Source organism: Dipodomys merriami, unplaced genomic scaffold, assembly GCF_024711535.1.
Source record: "Dipodomys merriami isolate MVZ:Mamm:240054 unplaced genomic scaffold, mDipMer1.0.p SCAF_14, whole genome shotgun sequence".
In the NCBI taxonomy this organism is placed as follows: domain Eukaryota; kingdom Metazoa; phylum Chordata; class Mammalia; order Rodentia; family Heteromyidae; genus Dipodomys; species Dipodomys merriami.
In genome coordinates this window covers 7,756,158-7,780,486 of record NW_027202715.1, presented here as the reverse complement: position 1 = coordinate 7,780,486, position 24,329 = coordinate 7,756,158, and the positions used below count along the sequence as shown (strand labels likewise).

Sequence of the window (24,329 nt, the reverse complement as noted above, 5' to 3'; positions counted from 1 at the left end):
GCCACTGGTGACCCTACAGCACAGCTGAGCTCAGCCGGCTGAGACCAGTGTTGCAGGGAGCTGAGTCAGTCCCCAGGGTGAGAGAGAGAGAGAGACAAAGGAAATAGAGTGGGAGAGAAAAAAATAAGGAGACAGAGTCTGAAAGGGAGGAAAGGAGGAAGGAGAGAGAGAGAGACGTATGGGAATAGAAGACAGGCAGAAATCTGCTTTGTTCCACTCAGAAAGAGGCTGCAGGTTAGTTGGTTCTCTCCTGTCATCCCAGCTACTCAGGTGGCTGAGATTTGGGGATCAAGGTTCAAAGTCAGCTTGGGCAGGAGTCCATGAGACTCTTATCTCCAATGTACTACCAAAAAGCTGGAAGTGGAGTTGTGGCTCAAGGGGTAGAGTGCCAGCCTTGAGCAAGAAACTTCAGGGATAGTACCCACTGAGGAAGGCAGCTTTCCTTTCTCACACAGAATGTACTAAGTTCTGATCTTGGACTAGTCCCTCCCCAGCTGTAGGACCCTGATCTCTAGATTTAACTGTCTGAGCCTCAGTTTACATCTGGGAAGGGACAGCAGTGTTCCATGGTGGTCTCTTCCATGGCAAGCTCATTGATATTCAGTAATGAGAGATGACTGACCCAAACTTTGGACCTATTAATCCAACCCAGCCTATGTTGAGAACTTCTTGCTGAAAGCAGCTAGCTCAGGGGCTTCCACATCAGTCCCCAGCCTTTCCTCAACATCCCTGACCTGCAGCTGTATGAGGGAGCAGACAGCATCTTCTTCCTGACGTTGCAGGGGTGAATTTAGCTATTGCATTGAGTTTCTGCTGTCATTATAATTAGGAGCCTATTTGAAAGGCAGTCTCCTAGGCCCCCTCCCCCAATAATTCCTGTTTCCTGACAGAGACAATAGTGTCTCTTCATCCCAAACAGGTGAGACTGAGTCTTTTGGCATTCCCGACAGGAGTACAGCCCCAGGCAGAATTTGCCAAGTGGCCAGCCTCAACAAGCCACAAACTGTTCCTGGGAACATAACAAAGCAGCCGTTCAAGATTTTTCGAGGAAAGTTGCTGACCAGAGCTCCAAGCTCCAGGGTTCTGTCTTTCTCTGAGCCCAGGAACAGCAAAGGGGAAGCTGGCATGACCAAGATGACTTTGCTTCCTTCTTAGCCACCTGCCCTGGCCACCACCCTGTCCCCAGAGAGGAAATTACCACCTTACAGAGTCTCTACTGCAAAACATAAACACCTGGTTGCCTGGGCAGCACCTCACCAAGGTGAGGGGATCCAGATGGTCCCTGAAGAGCCAGCTGGGTTGCCACGGAAACCGAGTTGCTGCTGCTCCAACCAAGAGATGTGGATTCTAGATCCACTGGTCTCCCAAGCTTAGAGAAGTGAAACGATTTGCATAGAGTTACACTGCTAGTAGGTTTCAGAGCCTCGGTTGCAAAGCTTAATAATAATAATCAGTTATCATGTTCTGAACCTTGTGGAGATGGCTCCCAGTGCTATGTACTTTGTACCACCATCCCAAGAAGATGCAAGATGAGGTGAAGATCATACATAGAATACTAAGGCCTGAGTAGGAACCCTGCTCCTAGTTTTGTTGTTGTTGTTTTTGTTCTAGTACTGTTGCTTGAACTCAGAGCCTGTGCTCTCACTGTATTTTTTTTTTTTTCATTCAAGACTGGCCCTCTACCACTTGAGCCACAGCTTCACTTTTAGGTTTTTGATGATTAATTGCAGATAAGAATCTTTTGTGCCTGGGCTGGCTTCAAACCATGATCTTCAGATCTCAGCCTTCTGAGTAGGATCACAGGTGTAAGCCACTGGCATCGATTCTAATTCTGACTATTTTCAGTGCCTCACTGAAAAAAAAAAGCCAAATGATAACTGATGATCAAATGATCAAACAATTGAAGCTTTCTAAATCTTTCCTCACCTGTAAAGTGGGTGGTCCTGAGTATATATGTGAGATCATGAAGTAGGTGAGCTCACACAAGCTGACCAAATGGCTAGAAGTCAGATTATTTCCTAATCCATATGTCCTTCCCTGATCTGCCCCAGACCTCTGAGTCTAAAGAAGCAAGCTGGATAATAACCGCTCTGTTCTTAATTCCTGTCTGTCTATCCCAGAAGGTATCTACAAAGCTGTGGTTTACAACATTCACTAAAGAACTTCCATAACCGACTCACCCACTTCCTGCTGAGTTCTGGCTCCATTTCACTCTCACACCCCAGAATCCTTCCTCTGGGGGCAAGAAAGCTAAGCCCATCTTAAAACCAAAGCTCTGGCTTCCTTGATCCTCTTACCTGGCTTTCCTTTGCAGAATTAATTGCTGTTGAGGGCTTTATTAAGCCTTAGGGCACCCTGGGGAGGGGAAAAGAGACTGCTTTGGCAGGTCTTTCTGTCCAGAGGGCATCTATGGGGTAGGAAGCTGGAGGACCTCATAAGAAGTCTCAGAAAGGTAATCCTGTGCCAGGGGCCCTGCAACTACAGAGAGGCAGGAGACTGTTAGAACATCTTAGGTCCCTGGCAACCTGAAGAGGCAGAGCTGGCCCGACTGGAGTTCTGGTTCCATTTCAGTCCCTGACAAGGCCTCCTGTCCATTTTACAGAGCCTGCCTTCCCTCTTCTATCCCTCCCTCCCTCCCTTTCTCTTCCACTACCTTGTTTTCCCCTTTGTGCCTATACTAGGTCTTCTCAGGGCATGGGCATTGTCCCTTAGCTTTTTGCTCAAGGCTGGCACATACCTTCACTTCCTGTTTTTTGCAAGTTCACTGGAGTCCCTCAGATATGTCTGCCTAGGCTGGCTTTAAACCAACATGCTTTTATCTTAGCATCCTGAGTAGTTAGTAGTTAGGATTACAGGCACGAGCCACCAATGCCTGGCCTCAGTTTCCTTCTTCAAGTATGAGCGAGCCTGCGAGCCAGCCTGCCTTGGGGATTCACCGAACTGGATACGCACAGCTGGTGAAGGGCTTTTCTGTCTTGCCATATCCACAGAATGGAAATGCTCATTTAGTTCAAACCACAAGAGCAAAGACAGTGTGTGTTGCATTTCTGTGTTTGCAGTCTCTGGGCTCAGAGCAAAGTGGGCCTGATTACAAGAGGCTAATCTTCCCTTGCCTTTGAGATTCTGGGTTGATGTTTTTCACTTTGAGAAAACTCCCACACCACCTCCACCTCATCATTTTTCCAGCAGCCATGAAGCACTGCAGATGCCCCAGATTGAGGGAGAAATTGGTGCTGGGTGGTACTGATCCTCTCTAGATGGTGTGTCCCCAAGAGTGAGCCAGGAGAGTTGGCCCACCTGGTAGCTTAGGTGATCAGGGGTCCCAGTAAGAGAACCACTAGCTTATCAGTTATTGCTCATCTCTGGGATGCTAAGAAGACAACCTCTGTGTGTATGTGTGTGTGTGTGTGTGTTTGCGCGTGCGTGCGCGCACCGATACTGGGGCTTGATCTCAGGACGTGGGTGCTTTCCTTGAGCTTTGTCACTCAAAGGTGGCACTCTTATCAGACGAGCCCTATCTCTACTCCAAGGTTTTTGTGGCTCATTGGAGATGAGTCTCACAGACTTTCCTACCCAAGCTGGCTTCAAACCTTGATCCTCAGATCTCAGCCTTCTGAGTAGCTAAGATTGTAGGTGTGAAGCACCCACACTCAGCAAGTTCTGGTTTAAAGCATACTTTAACCCTGCCCTCTGCCCTCTCACGTTCCTTTCCACCTGGCAGAGAACACACTCAGGGTCCAGCTGTTGGACAGACACCTGCAGATAAACCCAGACCCAGGGTATGGCTTCCACGGACTTTAAGTGCCAGGCATGGTGGCCACACATTTTCCTCTTGCCATTCCCACAGGGAAGTCCAAATGAGAGACACAACATAACCAGAAAAGAGGGGATGGAGACAGCTGAGGGGATGGGGACAGATGCAGGAGCAAAAACATGGAGAGGTCTTGAGGCAGGTACTAGAGGTACCTTACCTAGACAGACAGACAGACAGACAGACACGTATGCACGCACACACGCATGCGCACGCACACACACGCGCACACACACACACACACACACACACACACACACACACACACACACACCCTGGTCACTGTACGGGCCATCATCCAGCCTGACCTCACCCAGAACTTTCTTTATCCTACCTCCATCTCCCAGCAATCAACAACCAATAATGGTGGACGGTTAATAATGGTTCCCAGTAGGTAGGGCTCACATTATTCCTGGTCCGTCAGAGTCCTGGGCTCCAGTGCTGAGCCCCAGGTGTCCAGTAGCCTGCCTCCTTACCTTGTGCTTCATTCATCTTAGCACCCTCTCCCAACTAGGGGCTCTGGATTGTTGTGCTGAAGGCCCAGGGAAGAGCAGGCCTGTTTTGAGAGGGTTTCAGTTCTCTTATTTGAAATTTATCCCCAGATCCCCCTCCATCATGGGCTGTTGCCCTTCTCCCGATATTCCTGTCTCAAGACAAGTAGCTTGCCACTGGCTAGACCCCAGGTCTAGATCCCTGTCCTCACACAGCTAAGAGCAAATCCAGCAAGGAAGGGGAGACAGGGCTCTTGGTTAACCAGAGATGGCTGGATAGGGAGTCAGCTGAGCCAGTCAGGAGATAGGCTCTTGGATCACCTATTCTGCCAACTCTAATCAGCTCAGAAGAGACCCCCAGCCACAAAGAGCCACCAAGGCTTGAAGCCTGTCCACCCACCCCCACCCCCACCCCCGGCCCATCACTCCTATCCAGATAGACCCATTATTTTTAGGTTGATATTCTAGGACATTGTTTTCTGTGCTGAGATCCACACACGTTTTTGTATCTGATGGAGATCAGATATAAAATTGACCATTTGTTGCTGTTTCAAAAAAAAAAAACCCACAAAACGCTGAGTATTTCCATACAGGTCTGGTTTGCAGTATCCATGGAATGGAAAGGCTAGAAACTGTTCCCCATCTGCCCTCTCTCCTCACTTCTGCCACAGCTCTGCCTCCCTCCTTCCTCCACACTGTGTGTACGGGAACCCCAGGGATCATCCAGTCACCCTGCCCCCCTCCCTTCTCAGCCTGGGAACGCCAAGTGCAGAGATCTCCTCCCACTGTGCCTTTTCTCCAAGACCAGAGCAAGGCCACCAGGTCCCAGGCCACATTCCTCAGGGAGCTGGGGGAGGAGGAGGAACGAGGGCCACTGCCCAAGGTCAGACCTCCCTCCACATACTCCTGGTTACTCAGAAGGCAAACAGCAACTCCCTGAGCTCCAGAACAGATCCTTCTGGGGGGCTAGTCCTGCTTCCAGCACCAGACCTAGTCCCATCTTTCCCTCTCTAAGCCTCAGTTTCCTCCTCTGAAATTGGGTGTGCTAATGAGAGCAAGAGCTCTCGCATAGCCATAATGGCAAGAGGCATGCCCATGAACAGGTTTGGTCCACTGCACAGATCTGACCACCATTCATTTCCCCAGGAGGCTGGTGATGAAATCCAGAGTCTTCCCTGGGGTGCCTGGCTGGCCATGGGGTGCAGGTGACTGAGCAGAAGGAGAGAGTCCTCCTCCACATTCTTGTTCTGCTGAGCTTGGATATAAGACAGAGTAGGTGTCCAGGACGGAGTCGTTCCTGGCCTTGGAAAGGTGCCCCGGCCAGCTGGGTGGTGTTTCAAGGGCAAGGCCTTGCCTGCCTGCTGTCTCTGGGGGAAGCTGGCAGCTGCTAACAAATCCCCAGCAATTTGCACCCACCAATCCCGCCCTGCTTGCCGGGCGCAAGCCGTTTTTCACGCAGAGATGCGCACAGCTTTGTCTTTAGAGAGACAGCTCTGGCAGGGTGTCCCTGAATGAGAACATTTGTCCTCCCGGCCAACCGGAAGGCGGCTATGAACTGGGGGTGGGGGGGGTGCAGGGAGGGTTGGGCTGGAAGATGGAAAGTGGCTACTGGGAAGCATGAGGGTGGAGATGGGAGCAAATAAGACAGATCAGGAATGCCTACCTGCTCCCCCTCCCCCATCACAGCAGGTCTCCCTCAATTTGGTCAGGTGGGAGCAAGAAGGGTTGGCATTCACAATGGCTCACGACTGCCCTTCCCTGCTTAAAGATTCGTAGGTAGGAGAGGCAGAAATGCCCCGTTGGCCTCTGGTGCCTTTGTCTTCTCTCCATCCCTCTTTGGTAAAGGTAAGATGTTTACACTGGGGCTCTGGTATTGGAGTCTTTCTCTGAGCCTGAGGCTGCTGCATGGGCTCTGCTCAAAGCCCCCTGTGACTAGGAAAGCCAGGGAACAACCCAACCTCTTCCTAGGCCCTGTTTTCAGGGGCCACAGACACAGACAGGAAGGGAAGGGAGTGGAGGGTCCCAGATTCTTTATCTCCAGGCTGGCTGAGGGCCCAAAGTATGTCACAGACCCTCCTGTGATCTGCTGCTGACATCTTTCACCTCTGTGGGTACATGGAGGGAAGACCAGGACAAGCAGGTGTGTGGGGACCTAAAGCTGGTCCCTGGGGCCCAGGCTCCTGTGTTCGATGTAATGGTGAGCTCTGAGCAGAGGGTCAGCCACACACCTGTCCTCAGCTGTGGTATAAGACAGCAGGGAGGGAGGGGATGGGCATGGCCCTTGTCTCAGGGGTTAGTGATCAGATCTATAGTCAGTCCTCTTCAAAGAAAGCCAGGCATTTCCAATGGGTGTGGCCTTGCAAACAGTGAAGGTGGAGAGCCGTGACATACTGTCTTAATTCCTAGCTGAGATACTTGCAGGCCACAGACCATGGTAGCCCACTTGTATGCAGTGATCCACAAATATCCTCCACCTGTCCCTAAGGAACCAGGCCTCTTCCTGCCCGGCCACTCTCCAGAGGTCCCAAGTTCCTGCTCTAAGCACCTGCTGGGGCCTTTCTCAGACAGCCCCAGGACATCCTGGGGCCTCCTCCCACACCTCCCAGGCAAGCACATTCCTACAGCCGACAGACAGCAGCACCTGGATGAGACTCCGCAGTCCTCACTGCTTCAGGGGGGAAACGCATGGTTCTAGGAAAGGCAGGAGCACCCCAGACCCTGTCTGGGTTCTGTCCTGGGTCTTGCTGTGGCTTTGGGGGTGGTCATGTGCTCTGGTTCTTGGGCTCAGACATTTCCACTTCTATTTATTTCAATGCATACTGGCTGCTCAGGGGGTGGGGGTGGGGGTCAGCTGAGGTGACATGGATTTATTCAAGCATGGACACCTCACAGAGACATGCAGAGGGCTCTTGGAGACCTTGGAGAGAATGCTTGCCTGGTGCGTGGCATCCACGTAGCCAACAGGATGGACCACTCTATGTTCAGGAGGCTGATGTTTCTTCCAAGTTGCTGATGGCTGGCACATGGTAGGGGTGGGGATGGGTGAGCATGCCACCGCCTCAGAAGAGAGCCAGGGGGGTGGCAAGGTGCTGGGGGGCAGGGATGGGCAGGTGACCTTCTGCATGACGCAGGAGAGGGTATGCAGCTGGCCCCCAGGAGTGGCGGGCTGAGGATGCATCTGGTGTGCACGCGCAGGCTTCTGTTCTGTGGACGCGCAGAGGCTGACGGCTGCACCAGAACAAAGAGCTGGGGGCTGGGTATAAGAGGGCCCCACGTGGAGATGCCTGCCTGGGCGGCTCGCTGCAGCGTCTGGGCTGTGCTCACACTCCACACTCTCTGTCTCTATCTCACTCACACACACACACACACACACACACACACACACACACACACACACACACACACACACACACACACACACACACACACACACACACACACACACACACACACACACACACACGCTACCCTGAGGGCCCGTGCGCCTGCTCATAGCCACCGATGCTCTGCGCACAGCCCGGCTCTCCGCCAGCTCTCCTGACAATGAACCTCTCTGCACGGCATGATCTCATCCTCCTCGGGGGCCCAGCCTGGCCTCCTGACAGAAGAGACAGACAGGGAGAGGGGCGGTGAGCGGCGCCCACAGACGCAGCCGTGCACACGTGCACACACGCACCCCTCCCCACACCATACACAGACATACACAGCTACGCACACATACACCCCTCAATGCACAGCCAAATGCATTAGGCATGCACATACAGACAGATGCTCTCAACCCTGTCCCTGCCCCCCCCCCTGAAACAGATAGACAGATAGACAGACAGACAGACAGACAGACAGACAGACAGACAGACAGACACACACACACACACACACACACACACACACCCTTGTACAGATTCCAGCCACATGCACACTTGCACAGGGAGCAATGCAGAAAGAAATGCAGAAAGAGAAGCTAGACATGGATAACAGTGGCAAGGAAGGAATGGCCAGACAACCAGACACCAGCGCCCCTCAGGGAGGAAGGACAGGGACAACTGCCAGACAGAGTGGAGCCCAGACAGATGGGAAGACAGGAGGGAGAAGAGGCAGCCACTGGCTGCAGGCACTGTTAGGATGCAGAGACCTCCTGGGAAGGATGGGGGGAAACTGACACCTGCAGCCTCTCCAGGGCAGGGTCACCCCAGGTCATGCATACCCACCCATGGGGCCAGGAGCTCCTGAAACTGATATCACTGCTATGCTTCCCTGTGCCCACCAGCCCTCTCCCTGGCCAGCCTGCACCCAAGCCCTTCCTATGTCTGCTAGCTAGAAGCGGTTGCTGAGGGCCCCCTCCTCAGACTGTGCCCTGTGAAAGGTGAACCAGGGATGACCCAGGTTTGAGTCCAGTCAAGGGACCTCTAGGGATGCTAAGCCACAGGCGCGCTGCATCTCAGTGTTTGCAGCTGAAAAATGGGTACCCTGAGAACTCACCCCCAGGGCCTAACAAGCCTTGTGTGTGGACAGTGCATGGTAAGGGGCTCTGTCAACTAAATAGCTGTGCTCGGCTGAGGGTGAAGACAGGAAAGAAAGAATACAACCTTGTTTCAGGAGAAGCAGCGACACTGGAAATGGCACTTGGAAAGGCACAGGGCCATGTGGAAAGACACAGTCATGAACAGTGGTTTCCCGGTTTACAACCCTGATAAGCTTTGGAGTCACCTATGATAGTGTTCAAGTTGTAGGTCTGTCATTTATGGCTGGCCACAGGCCCACATTGGGCTCCATTGCCCTCATCCCTAGGTAATATCTGTCTCATGATGCAAGAACTACAGCAAAACACAGGAGAGCACCCAGCATGCACTGGTAGTCAAAGGGCTTAACACACCCTCCACCAAGAAGTAGCGGGAACTTCCAGAACAGCCTTCTTTTCTTCTTCCTCTCTGGTTAGGAATTCCCTGTCTTGGTTTTGCCTAATGATTGATTGATTGATGGATTGACCGATTGATTACTGTGCTAGAGACGGAACCAGACAAATGTTCCATTACAAATTCCGTTATGCCTCTTAATATACTTTTCCTGTCTCTCCACTCCACTCTTGTTTCCCTGATTCAGCATCATCAGGCACCCAATCTTCCCCAGCGATTGGCCAAATGGCCCCTGCAGCTACCCTTGTAATCAGGCTTCTGATAGCAGGAATAGTTTTCATAAATGGACAGTTTTGAACATATCCTCACTAGCCTTAGGATAAAGGTTACAACTTTCAAGTTGGACGCTGCAGGTTCAGCCACTGATGACTAAGCACACAGTTCCTTGCCTCTGGGTTCCAGAACAATCTCCTTTGTCTTGATTCGAACACCAAGCGATGCTCCTCTCCTATCCCAGGGCATTTGCACAGGTTGCTCTCTTCACCAGAAAAGGAGTTCATCCACTATTTCTTTACCTGTTCAATTCTTTCTCAGTTTTAGGGGAGTCCATCTAGATTCCAGCACAGTATGAGGCCCCCAAATCTGAGCTTTTCCTTCATGGCAATTAGTACAACTCAAGCTTACAGATTTAACACCCCTTTCCTCCTCCCCCCCTCCCCCGCCCCCTCGCCCCAATGCATGCACACTTCCACCACATCCCCTAATCATTTGATCAATGGTCTGCATAAGCTATCACTTATTTTCACAAATAACACTTTATTAGTGGCAGGGAATGTGGTTTAGTGGTAGAGTGCTAGCCTTGCATGCACGAGGACCTGGGTTTGATTCCTTGGTGCCACGTAAACATAAATTAATAAAACATTGTTGGCATCAGCCACACTCACCCCTTTACAGATAGCCCATGACTGCTCCCCTCCAATCCATAGGGCCTAAAGTAGACCTTCCTCCGACCCTTCACGGAAAAAGCTTGCTGAACCCTTTCCACAAGAAGGTAGATTTCATGGGACAGGGCCCTGGCTTGTTCACCTGGGGGACTGAGCACCGTCCTCACCTGCTTAGCTGGTGTGAGTGAAGTATTTCCTGGCTAAGTCTGGGTTTCTAATAGCTTCTAACTTATACTGACTTCTTGTGAATACTGCTGACATCAGCAGAAATGGCGTGTGAGGGCATCCCATAGCTTTCTAGAAGCAAGGTACCATCTACGGTGAGGCTTGTGTGCACAGGAGGTATATGTGAAAGGAGTTCTCACTGCCTTCGAGCCCATGTATGGAAATGCTTCCTGAGAGGCCTTTCAAATATTTTCACAAAGGCTGTTTCTAGATATGCTCCAGAGAACTGGCTAGCAAATCACAGGAAAATGTCTGTTTTGATTACTTATTTTTCGTTCTTTTTTGTTTTTATCGATCGTGGGGCTTCAACTCAGGGCCTGGGTGCTGTCCCTGAGCTCTTTCACTCAAAGCTAGTGGCCACTGTGCCACTTCCGGTTTTCTGGTGGTTAATTGGAGATAAGAGTCTCGTGGACTTTCCTGTCCAAGCTGGCTTTGAAACACAATCCTCAGATCTCAGTCTCCTGAGTAGCTAGGATTATAGGCCATGAGCCACTGTCACTCCACTGTTTTGATTATTATAAAATACTCTCATTTTTTTTTATCATGCCTTATTCTGAATCAATAGCGAATGGTAACAAAACCCAGACACAGAGTTCACACATCACATCACATGTTTATAAACTTACACGATCTGAGCAAGACAAGTCACATGATCACCCCCTGCCATCCAGAGGAGTTGAGACCCAGAGACTGCATGCTCACAAATGACCATGAGACTGTCACAGGTCTGTCTGGCTTAACGCTTACACATATCTGCTGCCTCAGAGAAGACAGTAGCAAACATAAAACTATGGCTTTATTTTTTGTTTTATTTTTGAGATGGGTTCAATCTATTGCCTAGGCTGGACTAAAAAATAATATGCCTGTCTTAGATGTGCAACTGGCTGGGACTATAGTAGTGAGATGCTGTACCAGATAAACCATATCTTTAGTGAGCTTAAAGCCTCCAGTGGTAGGCTTAGAAACTGTGGTCTTAGCTGGGCCCATCTGTGACACGGTCACAGTGTGCACAGCAGGCTTTTAAGAATGTACCTCTGTGTGTGTGTGTGTGTGTGTGTGTGTGTGTGTGTGTGTCCATGAGCATGCATGGGTGCTAGTACTGGGCCTTGGACTCAGGGTTTCTGCCTCTTCCTTGGCTTTTGCTGCTCAAGGTCACAGTACTATTTACAGCTTTTTGGCTGTTAATTGGAATTCAGAGTCTTGTGGACTTTTCTTCCCTGGCTGGCTTAGAATTGCAATCCTCAGATCTCAGCCTCCTGAGTAGCTAGGATCACAAATGCTGTTGTGATCCTAGTTGTGTGTGTGTGTGTGTTTTTAAATAAGTGGAGTTTTGGATGAGTGAGTGGATGAATGAGTGAATGAATGAACACGGAAGAGTGTAAGGAAGGGTGGTTCATGGTGATTCTGCAGGTATATGCATGATCTGGGTTAACCAGGCTGTGTGATCCAAGTAGTCTTTTCTGTTTCTCTGAGCCTCAGTTTTCTGAGAATGGATCCAATGCTCACACTAGAGGGTAACCAAAGGAGTCTGCCTTTAGCACAGTGCCTTTCCTGGGGAAAGCAGCCTGCCTGGGGATCCCCACAGCCCTACAACAACCCTGGGGCAAGTGCCTGCTGGGAAAGGCCCACCCCCATCTGTGGCTCCACAGGGCTGAGATGCTTCAGGGAGGCCTGCCTCATACCTGGGCAAACCAAGGCACAGCATGGCAACAGCCAGAGGTTAGTCCCCCCTCCCACCTTCACAGGATATGAGCCAACGAGCAACACTTACCAGCGGACTTGGGAGTGAACTTGTCTCGATTTGCAGCACACACAGCCAGCAGTCTGTAACCAAGGTCCAGGTCAAACCCTTGCTGGGCCGCTACCCGACTGACCACCTGCCAGTAGGGAGAGAAAGGGCAGGGGTCAGTCACTGTCCCCACAAAACCCCAAGCCCAGAGTGGGGAGACAGACCCATTTCACGTGTGAGGCTCACGGGAAGCTGGGACTTTCCCATGCCTGGTCCCCTAGCTGTCACCTGGAGATGTGGTGGCATCCTGTTATTGGATGGTCTTAGCCAGGCTCCTACTCCTCATGGGTGCCTCCTCCGTGTTCCCCCTACCTGCCCACCACTGAGCTCCCATCTCACGGTGGGGAAGTGGCCTGCTATTCCTTGAGGACTGGGGGCTCTGGCTCTGCCTGTCTTCCTGTATTCATACCTGTACCCCACAAGCTCAGGACAGCCGGACACCTGTGGCTCCCATCCAGAATCCTAGCTACTCAGGAGGCTAAGATGGTGGTTTGAAGCCAGCCCAGGCAGAAAAGTCCATGAGACTGTGTGTGTGTGTGTGTGTGTGTGTGTCCATGTGCACGTGTGACGTGTGCACGTGTGCAAGTCCTGGGGCTTGAACTCGGGGCCTAAGCACTGTCTCTGAGCTTCTTTGCTCAAGGCTAGTGCTCTACCACTTGAGCCACAGCTCCATTTCTGGCTTTTTTGGGGGTGTTTAATTGGAGTCTCCTGGCGTTTCTTGCCCAGGCTGGCTTTGATCCTCAGATCTCAGCTTCCTAGCTTCCTAGCTAGGATTACAGGTGTGAGCCACCCATGCCCAGCTTCCATGAGACTCTGATCTCCAATTAACCACCAAAAAGCCAAGAGTGGAGCTGTGGCTCAAGTAGCAGAGTGCTAGTCTTGAGTGAAAACGCCAAAGGAGAACACTCAGACGGACCAGCACATAAGTATACACACACACAGACACACATGCACGCACGCGTGCGCGCGCACACACACACACACACACACACACACACACAGTGGCTCAGCACATGCCTTGCCCTGGTCTCCAGGGTAGAGCTATAGTGCATGGGTAGTGCTCCTTGGCCAGGCCAACACCCCCAAGGCCTCCCTGGCCTGAATGCAGGACTCTGAAGTTCAGTCTGAGTTTGCCTCTAGCATTGAGCCTTAGAATGACTGTGAATTGGAGCTCAAGGTCATACCTGTGTTGAGAGAGAATGGGAGGGCTGTTCATCTCCCTGTGGAGGAAGCAGTACAACCAGGGCGCTCCAGGGCCCCACATAAGGTTCTCGAGGCTCTAACCCATCTGGCTTCACCCTGTCCCCACCCTTCCCAGGCATCCCATGACTGGCCGAGCAATTCCCTTCTGCCCGCCTCCCTCGTTAGCAACAGCCAAATGAGATATCCTTATTAAGAAGGAGGAACCCTTGAAAATGGAGTCACTATGGAAAACAGCTGGGGCGGCCATGGCTGACTGGGAGAAGTGCTCCCAGATGTGGCAGCTCTGTTTTGGCGGGGGCGGGGGGGGCATCCTCAAGTGGATGCCATCCTGGCCAGAGACACGGGGCTCTCTCCAGAGCTGTGTGCAGGCTGGCACGGGCTTGGACCTGTTCCCTGGATCTTCCAGAATAGCCCCTCCCTCTCTGATGCTATCTCTCTCTCTCTCTCTCTCTCTCTCTCTCTCTCTCTCTCTATCTATCTATGCATGCTGCATCCCCATCTGATTCTCTCTCTCTCTCTCTCTCTCTCTCTCTCTCTCTCTCTCTCTCTCTCTCTTATCTATATCAGTGCCTTTTCCTTGAAGGCTGGTGCTTTACCATTTGAGCCACACCCCCACTTGCAGCTTTCTGGTAGTTCATTAGAGATAAGAGTCTCATGGAATTGAACCAAGATCCTCAGATTTCAGCCTCCTGAGAAGCTAGGATTACAAGTGTGAGCCACTAGTGCCCAGCTTTGTAACTCTTTTTTTTTTTAATGTGTGTGTTTGTGTGTGTGTGTGTGTGTGTGTGTGTGAGAGAGAGAGAGAGAGAGAGAGAGAGAGAGAGAGAGAGAGAGAGAGAGAGAGAGAGAGAGAGAGAGAGAGAGAGACTGACAGAGACAGACAGACAGACAGATACTAATTGGAGATAAGAGTCTCATCAGACTTCCCTGCCTGGTCTGACTTTGGGCCTCAATCTTCAGATCTCAGCCTCCTGAGCAGCTAGGGTTACAAGGCATGAGCCAGTAACACTTGACTCTGATCTGGTTTCTATTTTTCAGCTATAGGAGTTTTAGGACTGAAGAGAGAAGTTGTACTTGTGGGCCACTTCTCACAACACAGAGAGACACAGGTCTAGCAGTGCCTAGAAGAACTGACTGGACCCCAGGGCCCTCTCTCCTGGGAATACCCCCAGCTGGGCTTGTGTCCATACTGGGCTGGGAAGAAGAAGGCCTTGGTCACGGGCATGGAGGGTGTTTGTTTAGCCTTCTGCAAACAAGCCTCAGATCAGAGGCTCAGGGCTGCCCTGTCAGGCTGCCCACAGGTGCTCTCTGTCTCTGTCTCTGTGTCCCAAGAGTGTGTAGGTCACCCCAGGGTGGGGCACCCTCACCGTCAGTCTCCCTGCAGGAAAACTCAGGTTCCTAACTCGTTTTTCAAGTTTGTAGTCAGGCATCTGGCGAGCCTGGAAAGTTCTGGGCTTTGGGCTTGCTAAGGCTCAGACAACACAGCACAGAATGCCCAGCTTCCATCATGGGGCTTCTCATATCGTTTCCAGAGGACCAAACAAGGGTGAGTTAGAAACCAAGCTTGGCAGTGAGTGACAGGGCCAGAACACAGATGGCAGCAGTCCAGCGGAGCACTGTGGCTCACACCTGTAATCCTAGCTACTCAGGAGGATCCCCATCATGGACAAATCAGAAAGACTCCCATTTCAAATTAACCAGCAAAAAGCCTGAAGAAGAACTGTGGCTCAAGTGGTAGAACATTAGCCTTGAATAAAAAAAGCCAAGGGAGACAGCCAGGCCCTGTGTTCCAAGCCCCAATACCAGCACCAAACCAAACCAAGCCAAACTGCAATGAAAGACAAAAACAAAACAAAAAAGCAGAGATTCTTTTCTAGCCTCCAAAGGGTTAAGGCCCTAGCTCCCCACCTGCAGGGCCTGGGTTGGGGCAGGGAGGCAAAGGTCCCCATATTTAGCCAGCACTTGCCAATCCTGTTGCTCTGGTTTTATTGAGCAACAGGGACTCGGGGCTGAGTGCATGCTGCTGTCAGTACAGACAGGCTGGGAGTAGAGAGTCATTTTGTCATGAGGCCCAAGAGGGTGAGGTCTTGCTCCACATCACCCAGCCCGGGTGTGACAGAGCGAACCACACTAAACCCTATGACCCTAGAATATGTTACAGCCCCTGGCTTTCTCTGGCTAAAGCTAAAGACACCCAGGGAAGTCCCGGGTCTTTGGGGTCCAAGTGGCTCTGGGGTGAGGGGGGTGAAGGAGGGGATTGGGCCTAGCTGAGAAGCTGTGATTTCAAAAGGTCCAGTCCACCCTGGTGAGCACAGCACTAGGGACTCTCTGGGAACTGCCCATGGGCCCCCAGCACCGGTCCTCAATAGAGACTGGAGGTGGCGGCTGCCCTCTGCTGGCCACTGGGACTTGGTGTGCCTGAGGCTGCCCTCTACCAGGCAGGGAGGGTCTGGCTTTCAGTCTCAGTGCCACAGAGAAACTGACATCCAGAGGCTAGATGTCAGATGATCTCATTGACCAGCACTTTCTTGCCCCTGGAGGCCATGGGCTGCCCACTCCCTACAAGAGCTAGCTTGCTCTAGAGAAGGGGCAGCAAGAGACCTGGACCCTGCATGCCTCTCTGACGTCCTCCAGGTAGTAAGGGAGGCAGAAGGCCTGCTGGGCTGTCTTCGAATCCTGCTCCTTCCCATCCTCTGCAACCTAAGACAAATCACTCCGTGCCTTAAACCTCATCTCCAGGGTACACAAGTGGGTCTGACTATTTTCATGTCCTGGCTCTGTCTCCATGGCTACACTGTCACCACTCAGGGTAGAGGCTTTATTACCTGCTTTGATTCATACACGGGGCTGGGGTAAGGGCAGGTATTTGCTGTTGCTTTAAAATCAGGCAGGAGACAGGAGTCTGCTTCTGCCACTGGCAAGTTAGCCTCACCTCACTCAAGTGATTTAACCTCTGTGGCCCTCAGTTTCTTCATCGGTGGAATGGGTACCAAATGCCTTCTCCATTGCCAGGACAACAGGCCAAAGCAGGTAGGCAGTGAGTTCGAGGATGAAAGGGGGTACACACTGAGGCCTTGGGGGTGCCTTCTGCAGCTTGGTGAGAGCTGCCGAGTGCCTCCTGGCTCTTCTGTCCTGGGCTCTGGCTCCCTGGGCATACTGCTAAGTGTGCTCTGCCTCCAGGGAGGACGGGGAGCAGGGGGGTGGATAGGGAGGTCCCACGCTCTAGTGGTCAGGCCCAGAGCCACTTTCTGGAATTGAGCCTGAGCTGCTCAGACATCGGTGGCCAAACTGTGTCCATGTGCTGCCCAAGGCTAAATGGTTTTTAATTTACATCCTTGGAGTAAGCCAGATGGATACAGAGGAATCTGGAACTAGCTTACAGAGGTCACCCCACGATGGTAGTGACCGGGAAGCCGGAGCTGCACTCAGAATGGGGAGAGCCTAAGCATGCATGCTCCATCCATGAGGGCACAGTGTGGACGCTCAGGGCGACTTCCCAATGCCTCCTTGCCGTGCCAGACAATCCCAGTGGCCAGCACTCCCGAGTCTCCGGATAGGGGTCTCCGCCTTTGCTGTCATAACCGGGTGGGGGCAAAGCCTCCCTCTGCTGAGTGGCAGGCTGGAGGGCTAGGGGCAGGCACTGGATCTTCGAGACCCCCTGGAGGTCTTCCTTCCTCCTGGAAGCCCTTCATAGCTCCTCCACACTACCTTCCAACTGCCCCTCCATCTCCTGCCTGCCACTCTGCAGCTAAGAGCAGGGTCCTCTCGCTGGACCTTGCGAGCCCTTGCCATGTGCCGTTCCACTAGATCCAAACCCCAAGGCCTTTACACGAACAGTTGCTTCGGATTAGAAAAGCCTTTCATCCTCCCAGGGAGGTGGCCTGAATTGTACACTGCCTGTCTTCCCAGGGCTCTGAGGTGTCTTTGCTCTTCTGCAAGGATTCTGGGATCAGTGTCCTTCCTGAGTAGATCAGCATGGCCATGGTGCTGGCCCATGGCAGGGACTTGTGAATGAATGAACAACAAATCTGAAGCGAGGCTGGTCACTGATCTATCCAGTCTGGCCAAGGCCTTTGTCCAGTTCAGTCCCATGTCCTCCACAGGGTCAGTCTTGGGGCAGTGTGCTAACAAGACCTCCTCCTTACCCTGTAGCTGGGGTGGAGGCGAGGGGACATTGGCAACATCTGTCCATGTCCCTGAGCTTAGGCAGAACCACGATCCCCACAAAGAGGATTAAAGCAGCTGGGGGATGGGGAGGGGAGGCCCAGGGCTGAGAAGAGGAAGGCCGGGCAGTGTAGGTGGCCTACAGGAAGCCAGATGGTGTGGGCTTCTGACAGACAGAGGCATCCTGGGAGGCTCTGAGCTGCCTCCCTATCAGGCGGCCCCATGGCCTAGAGTTCCCGCTGTGGAGGCAGACAGGCCTCACATGGAGTCCAGGCCTCTTTCTGAGGCTGGGTGGCCGTGGCACAGTCAGAATGGGCAGGTGACAGGATGGAGCTCTCCACGTGGATTCTGGACACCACATGCACCATGTTTGTAGCTCGGCCTCGCTCACAATGGGGACTCTGTAGTGACTGCCCAAGCCATCATTTCTCCTCTTCCAAGATGGAACCAAACTTGTCTCCTGTCTCCCTTGCTGCCTGGAGCTCTTTAGACCCATACAAGGGCCCCAGGACAGCACCCAGCCCCATCCTCTGCACACCTGAGACAGTCCATCTCCCAGGAAGCCATCACCCACACACCCTTCAACGCTGACTCAGGGCCTCCTCGAGGCTGCCCTCAATGCTTAGGAATGCAGGCCACTTGGCTGCAGACACCACAAGCTGCCAGAAGCTTGCACGCGGTTCTTCTCAGCCTGGCAAGCCAGGCCTTGACTTCTGTCTGGGCCAGGCCTTTGTCTAGTATGTATCCAAGAGCCTGTGCTCACTCTCTGGGCTCCCCGGCCATCTGTGCATGTACACATTGTTCTGCGAGCCTGGGGTTGCTCTCTCTGTCCCCAGCTGCATGGCGCCCTTCAGCTTGTGGAGTAGCTTTCTTAACTAGCTCTACCTTGTAGACAGCTGGGGACTCCCTTCTCCAGGTGGCTCTCCTTATCGGTGATTTTCTCAGTCACTTCTACACACTGGCCATTCCACTTGGGAAAGCCTCGGCAGAAGTCACACATGATAAATCAGGCATTGATAGTGTTTATTTGGCTAGACAGGTGGATGTAATAGACGCTCAATAAATGCTTCAGAAGGATAGATGATGGTGATGGATGGATGAATGGTGGATGAATGGATGATGGATAGGAGGATGGATGGATGATGAATGGGTGAGTAGATGGATAGATGAATGGATATGGATGAATGGCTAGATGTGGATGGACGAGTGGATGGATGGATGGTTGAATATGGATGCATACATGGACAGATATAGATGGATGAGTGAGTAGATGGATGAATGGATGGATGGTGGATAGACTGGAGGATAGATGGGTGAATGAATGGGAGAGTAGATGAATAGATGGATGGGTAAGTGTATGTATGTATGTATGTATGTATGTATGTATGTATGTATGTATGTATGTGTGGATGAATGGATGGGTGAGTAGATAGACTGGAGGATAGATGGGTGAATGAATGGGAGAGTAGATGAATAGATGGATGGGTAAGTGTATGTATGTATGTATGTATGTATGTATGTATGTATGTATGTATGTATGTATGTGTGGATGAATGGATGGGTGAGTAGATGGATGGGTACAGATAGAAGGTAGATGGTGGACGGAACGGACGACAGATGGATGAATGAATGGGTGAGTGGATGAATGAATGAATAAATGAATGTATGGGTGGGTGGATGAATGGATGGGTGAGTGGATGGATGGATATAGATGAATGGGTGAATGGATGAACGGCAATAAAAAAGAGCTCAATACATGTTCAACAAGTGAAAGAATGAATGTCTGGTGAAAAGGAAGGCTAAGAATCTTTCAAAAGTCTCCTTGTTTTCCTTATAAGAGCACACTGACCCCCTCCCCCAAAGTGCACCTGTCTCTCTCAAGTGTAGAGAACCCACAGAATCTCCTCATCAGACCCTGGCAGAAAGCGTACACAGCACAGCAGAGCCACCCTTCCAGCTCAGTGTCTTCCAGCTCTCACTCCCATTATCTGGTGCCTCCTGGACACAAGGACAGGCCTGGACCCCCCTCTTCCTCCCCCGTTCCCCGCCCCCGGGGTGGCAAGTACAGTAGGGAGGTTTGCACTCACGGTAAGGCAGCCCATCAGACTCTGCTCGAAGGGCCGCTGGAAGGCCCGCGGGTCTCCGCACCAGTCCAGCAGCTCCGTGGCGGCATTGTGGAAGTTGGCAGGATTCTGTAAGTGCTGTGGGTAGAGAGAAGGAGGTGGTGTGAGGCTCCAGGATGGAGGCTGAGCAAGGAAGACCCCAGGTCCAGCCAGGGGAGGACAGGCCAGGGCCCAGGCACTCCCTCAGCCCCGCTCTGCACACCTGCCTCTGAGCACGGGGCCTCCCCTACCCCAGCAGGATGGAGGCCAGAAGCTACCCCCTCGCAAGGACAGGGAAACCTGTGATGGATGAAAGTCAAGGGCTCATAAGTCAGGGCCGCTGATTCTGGGAGTTGGGGTGGAGGTGGTCCCTACAGGGGTCCCCACCCTTGGAGCTGGCGCTCCTTAACCCAGGATAGGCTAGCCTTGGAGACTTCTTCTGGATCAACACCACTCTCACCCCTCTGTTCTGTCTTTAGAGCAAGCTTGCCAAGCAGACAAATTGGGCTTGTTATGGTTGTGCTGTGACTGGTGTCTGCAACTTGGGAGTGTCAGGCTCTATCTTCCTTGGCGTGGGCAGGAGAAAGGGGTTCGCCTCCATTTAGAGTCAGAATCGTGGGTCCCCATGTTGACAGGTCATGCATGAGCTATAAAACTGTACCCTTGGCTTCCCAGGCCCTTTGGACATGACAATGAGACATGGAGAGGAAAAGACTTGATCAGGTGCCATGGGCCAGGCTCCAGGCCTAGCCAGACTCTGGGATGAGACTCTGGCCCAGGGGTGGCTGTGGCACACAAGGTGTCCTGGTGGAGGACTTTAAGCCAGCTGCCCAGCTGCAGAATGGTGACAGTTTCTGGGTCCTTGTCCCCTTGGTGCTGCAATGGATGACAAATGGTAGCTGCCCCAAAGGGGTCCCTTGTTGCCCACCCCAGGGGCTTGAGCTTTTGCAAAGCCATTGTGAAGAGGTGTTAAGAATGACAGGCTCCTGCTGTAAGATGCAAAGCTGGGGAGTGTGGAGCTAGTCGCCATGGGGCAGAGTTCCTGGGGTCATCTTCTTCCTGTATCTTCTAACAGCCCCCACTTCCTGAAGCCTCCATGGCCCCGTGTGTAAAATGGGGGCCATGAGGTGGCAGTATGAAGTTATTTCTTGCCCCTGGGGTGCCATGACTGTTGCTACCATATAGTTAATGCAAAGCAAGGTTTAAAAATGGGAGAGGAAGGGCTGGGAAGGTGGCTCAGTGGTAGAGTGCTTGCCTTGCATGCATGAGGCCCTGGGTTCGATTCCTCAGTACCACATAAGCAGAAAAAGCTGCAAGTGGTGCTGTGGCTCAAGTGGTAGAGTGCTCGCCTTGAGTTGAAGAGCTGAGGGACAGTGCTCAGGCCCAGAGTTCAGGCCCCATGACCAGCCCCCCCCCAAAAAAAAAGTAAAAATAGGAGAGGAAGTGGAGCTATGGCTCAAGTGGTAGAGTACCAGCCTTGAGCCCAAAAGCCTGGCTGGCCAGGCACCAGGGGGCTCACACCTGTAACCCTAGCTACTCAGGAAGCTGAGATTTGAGGAGCACCATTCTCACAGGAAAGTCTGTGAGACTCTTACCTCCAATTAACCACCAAAATAGCTGGAAGTGGTACTGTGGCTCAAGTAATAGAGCCCTAGCCTTAAGCAATAAAAGGCTCAGGGACAGTGTCCAGGCCTTGAGTTCAAGCCCCAGGACCAGCACCAAAATAAGGAAAAGGAAAAAGAAAAATGAAGCCAATAAGAGCCTGAGGGTCTGAGTTCAAACCCAGGACCAGCACTAAAAACAAACAAACAAACCAACAGATACACAGGAGGGAGAGAGGGAGAAATCCCTCCATAGATATAGCAGAAGAGAAGAGAAAGAAGGAGAAAGAGCGCTTGCAGAACACCACCAAGCCTTTGGGATGGGGCTGGGTGATATGAGATGAGAAGAGGCCGGGCAGCCCTCGTGGGGCGCCTGACACAGAGGACCACGCTCACGTGGAGCTGCACCTGGCTCAGACTCTGGCTTCCCCATGGCACAGCTGCAGGTGGCACTCAGGCCAGCTCTCTGAAAGCCACTGTCCCTTTACTTGCAGGAGCCAAGAGGGACCTCTGCATGCTGAGCCCTGCTCTTCTGGAGGGTGGTCCCGGGTCTCCGCTCTTCTCCACACAGCCCCGATGGCATGTAGGCTCCTCGGGGAAAGCTGTTACACAGTATCAGCTCGTTCCCGCCAGGCAGCTCTCTGCCCTGCTAACCGAGTTGTTCCGTTTATTTACACGATGTCACACCCAATTAGCAGGGTCAGCAGCCCCTGGCTTCCCTTTTGCTGCTCCCTGCTTGATGGCACACGAGTGGTCACAGCACCCTCCACCCCTTTAAGCCTCACGGGGTGCATGAGTGTGGCCCTCAGCCCAGATAGCTGGGTCGTAGTGGGTGCAGCTCATGGGTGGAGCTAGCAGCAGGCACTCTCCGGGCTGGTTGTTGCACAGGAGCCCAGTGTCTGTGGTCACGGCTGGGGCCAGCGTGTGCTTCAGCATCCTCATCTGTAAAGATGAGTGATGACAGTTTGCAGGGCTACTGCCAAGGTGAGGAAGAGTATCTGTGAGAAACCCCATTGCCACAGGTGAGCCCCCTGCAAGGGCCTCACCACAGATTGTGTGTGTGTGTGTGTGTGTGTGTGTGTGTGTGTGTGTGTGTGTGTGTGTGTGTGTGTGTGTGTGTGTGTGTGTGTGTGTGTGTGTGTGTGTGTGTGTGTGTGTGTGTGTGTGTGTGTGTTCTGGGGCTTGAACTCAGGGCCTGGGCCCTATACCTAAGATTTTGTGCTCAAGGCTAGCACTCTACTTCTGGCTTTTTTGCTGGTTTATTGGAGATCAGAGTCTCATGGACTTTCCTGCCCAGGCTGGCTTTGAACTGTGATCTTCAGATCTCCACCTTCTGAGCAGCTGGGATTACAAACATAAGCACATAGCTCAGTGTGGATTCTTGTTTCCTTATGAGCTACTTTAAGGTCAAGACTCCCGTTCACCCAGGATTGGCCCAAGATAGAGCCCACAGGAAGTGGTGGATGGTCAGTCAATTGTCCAAAGGACATCTCTTCAGCTAGCCTTGTCACTTCACAAGGGACCCTAGTGCCACAGAGAGGGGCTGAGGCCGGGCCAGGGTGAGCGTGACCAGCCTAGGATGGAATAGAATGGGCACACAATGGAATCAGAGGCTAGCTGGTACTAAACACTAATACCCTGTGCTTCACTGGACAGCCTTGCTCATCCACACAACTCCTCAGAGAGTTTGGATGATGTCTCATGTCTGCTGAGTCTGTAAGGACAAAGCACAGCCACACCCAGACCAGGGCCGGCTATCCAAGGACAGATTCAGCCTCTTACCAATACAGTGGCCCACCAGCCACTCTGTGAATCAAATTACCCACGCGTCTATCCATCCATTCATTCAAAGTGAATCAAGGCATCCATCCATCTCTCCACCTGTCCACCCAGCTATTCATCCATTCACTCCTTTCTCCAGCCCTCTTCCATCCATTCATTCTTCTCTTAATATACTCATTCACCCAGAAGTCAATCTCTCCAGCCACCTACACATCCATCCATCCATCCATCCATCCATCCATCCATCCATCCATCCATGCATCCATCCATCATCTCTACCCATCCTCTCTCCTTCCCACCCACCCATCCCATCCGTCCCTGTGGTGGTCCACCCTTCCTAAGCACCCATCTACAATACTCAGGCCTCACCCTGGGCTGGGCTCTAACTAGCTAGCTGGACTTTGCAGACTTGGAGATGACAAAATGCAGCCTGGTGGGAGCCCCAATGCCATGTCTTGTTCAAAGTAGGACTGATGTGGCTTCTGGATGCCCAGAAAGCTCCTGGGCTCCGGTAGGGGTGCACAATGTTCCCCAGGGCACCCCAGATGATGGGAGCGAAGAAGTGCCATCGTGTTGAGAGGGAACCCTGGTTCTCTGAACCCCTCAAAGCTGAGACATGGTAGAAGTAGTTGATGGCAGAGAAGATGGGTCAGGGAGCGTTTGGGGAATGGAATGCCTGAAATGGCTGGAACCAGGGATGGGGGGATGGGAGGCTGGGCTGGGAGCAGAGGAATGAGGGGATTGGGAAGGTCTGAAGGGCCCAGAGAAACATCCTGAGGGCCCCAGTGCAGAGCCCTGTGCATCTGGAGCCAGTCATGGAAGGCAGTGGGCACTCTAACACTCCCTGATCATCAGGAATCCATGAAGATGCTCATCTCACAGAGGAGGTAAGAAGGTATTTTATCAGGGTCTCTTCTGATGGGTATTCAGGCTCGCTGTCCCAGAGAAGGGAGGGAGAGGGTGAAGGAAATGAAAAAGGAGAGGGAGAAGGAGGGAATGCCAGGGAGGGCTAGTTCAGCAGAGAGCGGGTCTCTCCTGAGCTGGGCAGGGCTATGGGTAAGTGAGGGGATCATCATGGGCAGGACCAAGGGCAGGTGGAAGGGAGGAAGGAGGAGGGAGGAAGGCAAGGAAGGGAAGGAGGGAGGAGGCACTCAGTCTTGTTTCTATTCTATGGAGAGGTGAACAGAGAGGCCTGTAATTGGCTTTTGGGCGGCCGACTGGGCTGGGTTCAATCTGTAACAAATCTTCAATTTCCTCTCGGCAGGCCCTGCATGGACTCCCAAGATGGCTCTGTTTGATGCCAATTCGAGGACAGCCCCCCTCATTCCTGTGGAATTGCCTCGGTTGTCCTGGGAGGGCGCTGC

The 24,329-nt window shown here is 52.4% G+C and overlaps 1 protein-coding gene across 6 annotated transcripts in view; it reads right to left on the bottom strand.

Moving 5' to 3' along the window:
- The window catches only part of Zmiz1 (zinc finger MIZ-type containing 1), a 226,944-nt gene that overhangs the window by 78,679 nt on the left and 123,936 nt on the right, over positions 1–24,329 (bottom strand). For all 6 annotated transcript variants that reach the window (XM_070020702.1, XM_070020701.1, XM_070020700.1 and 3 more), the window contains 2 exons: positions 19,568–19,681; positions 12,096–12,201 (listed from right to left, as the gene is read on the bottom strand). In XM_070020702.1, coding sequence (XP_069876803.1) covers positions 12,096–12,201; positions 19,568–19,681 — 220 coding nt within the window. The remainder of the gene's footprint in view (positions 1–12,095; positions 12,202–19,567; positions 19,682–24,329) is intronic.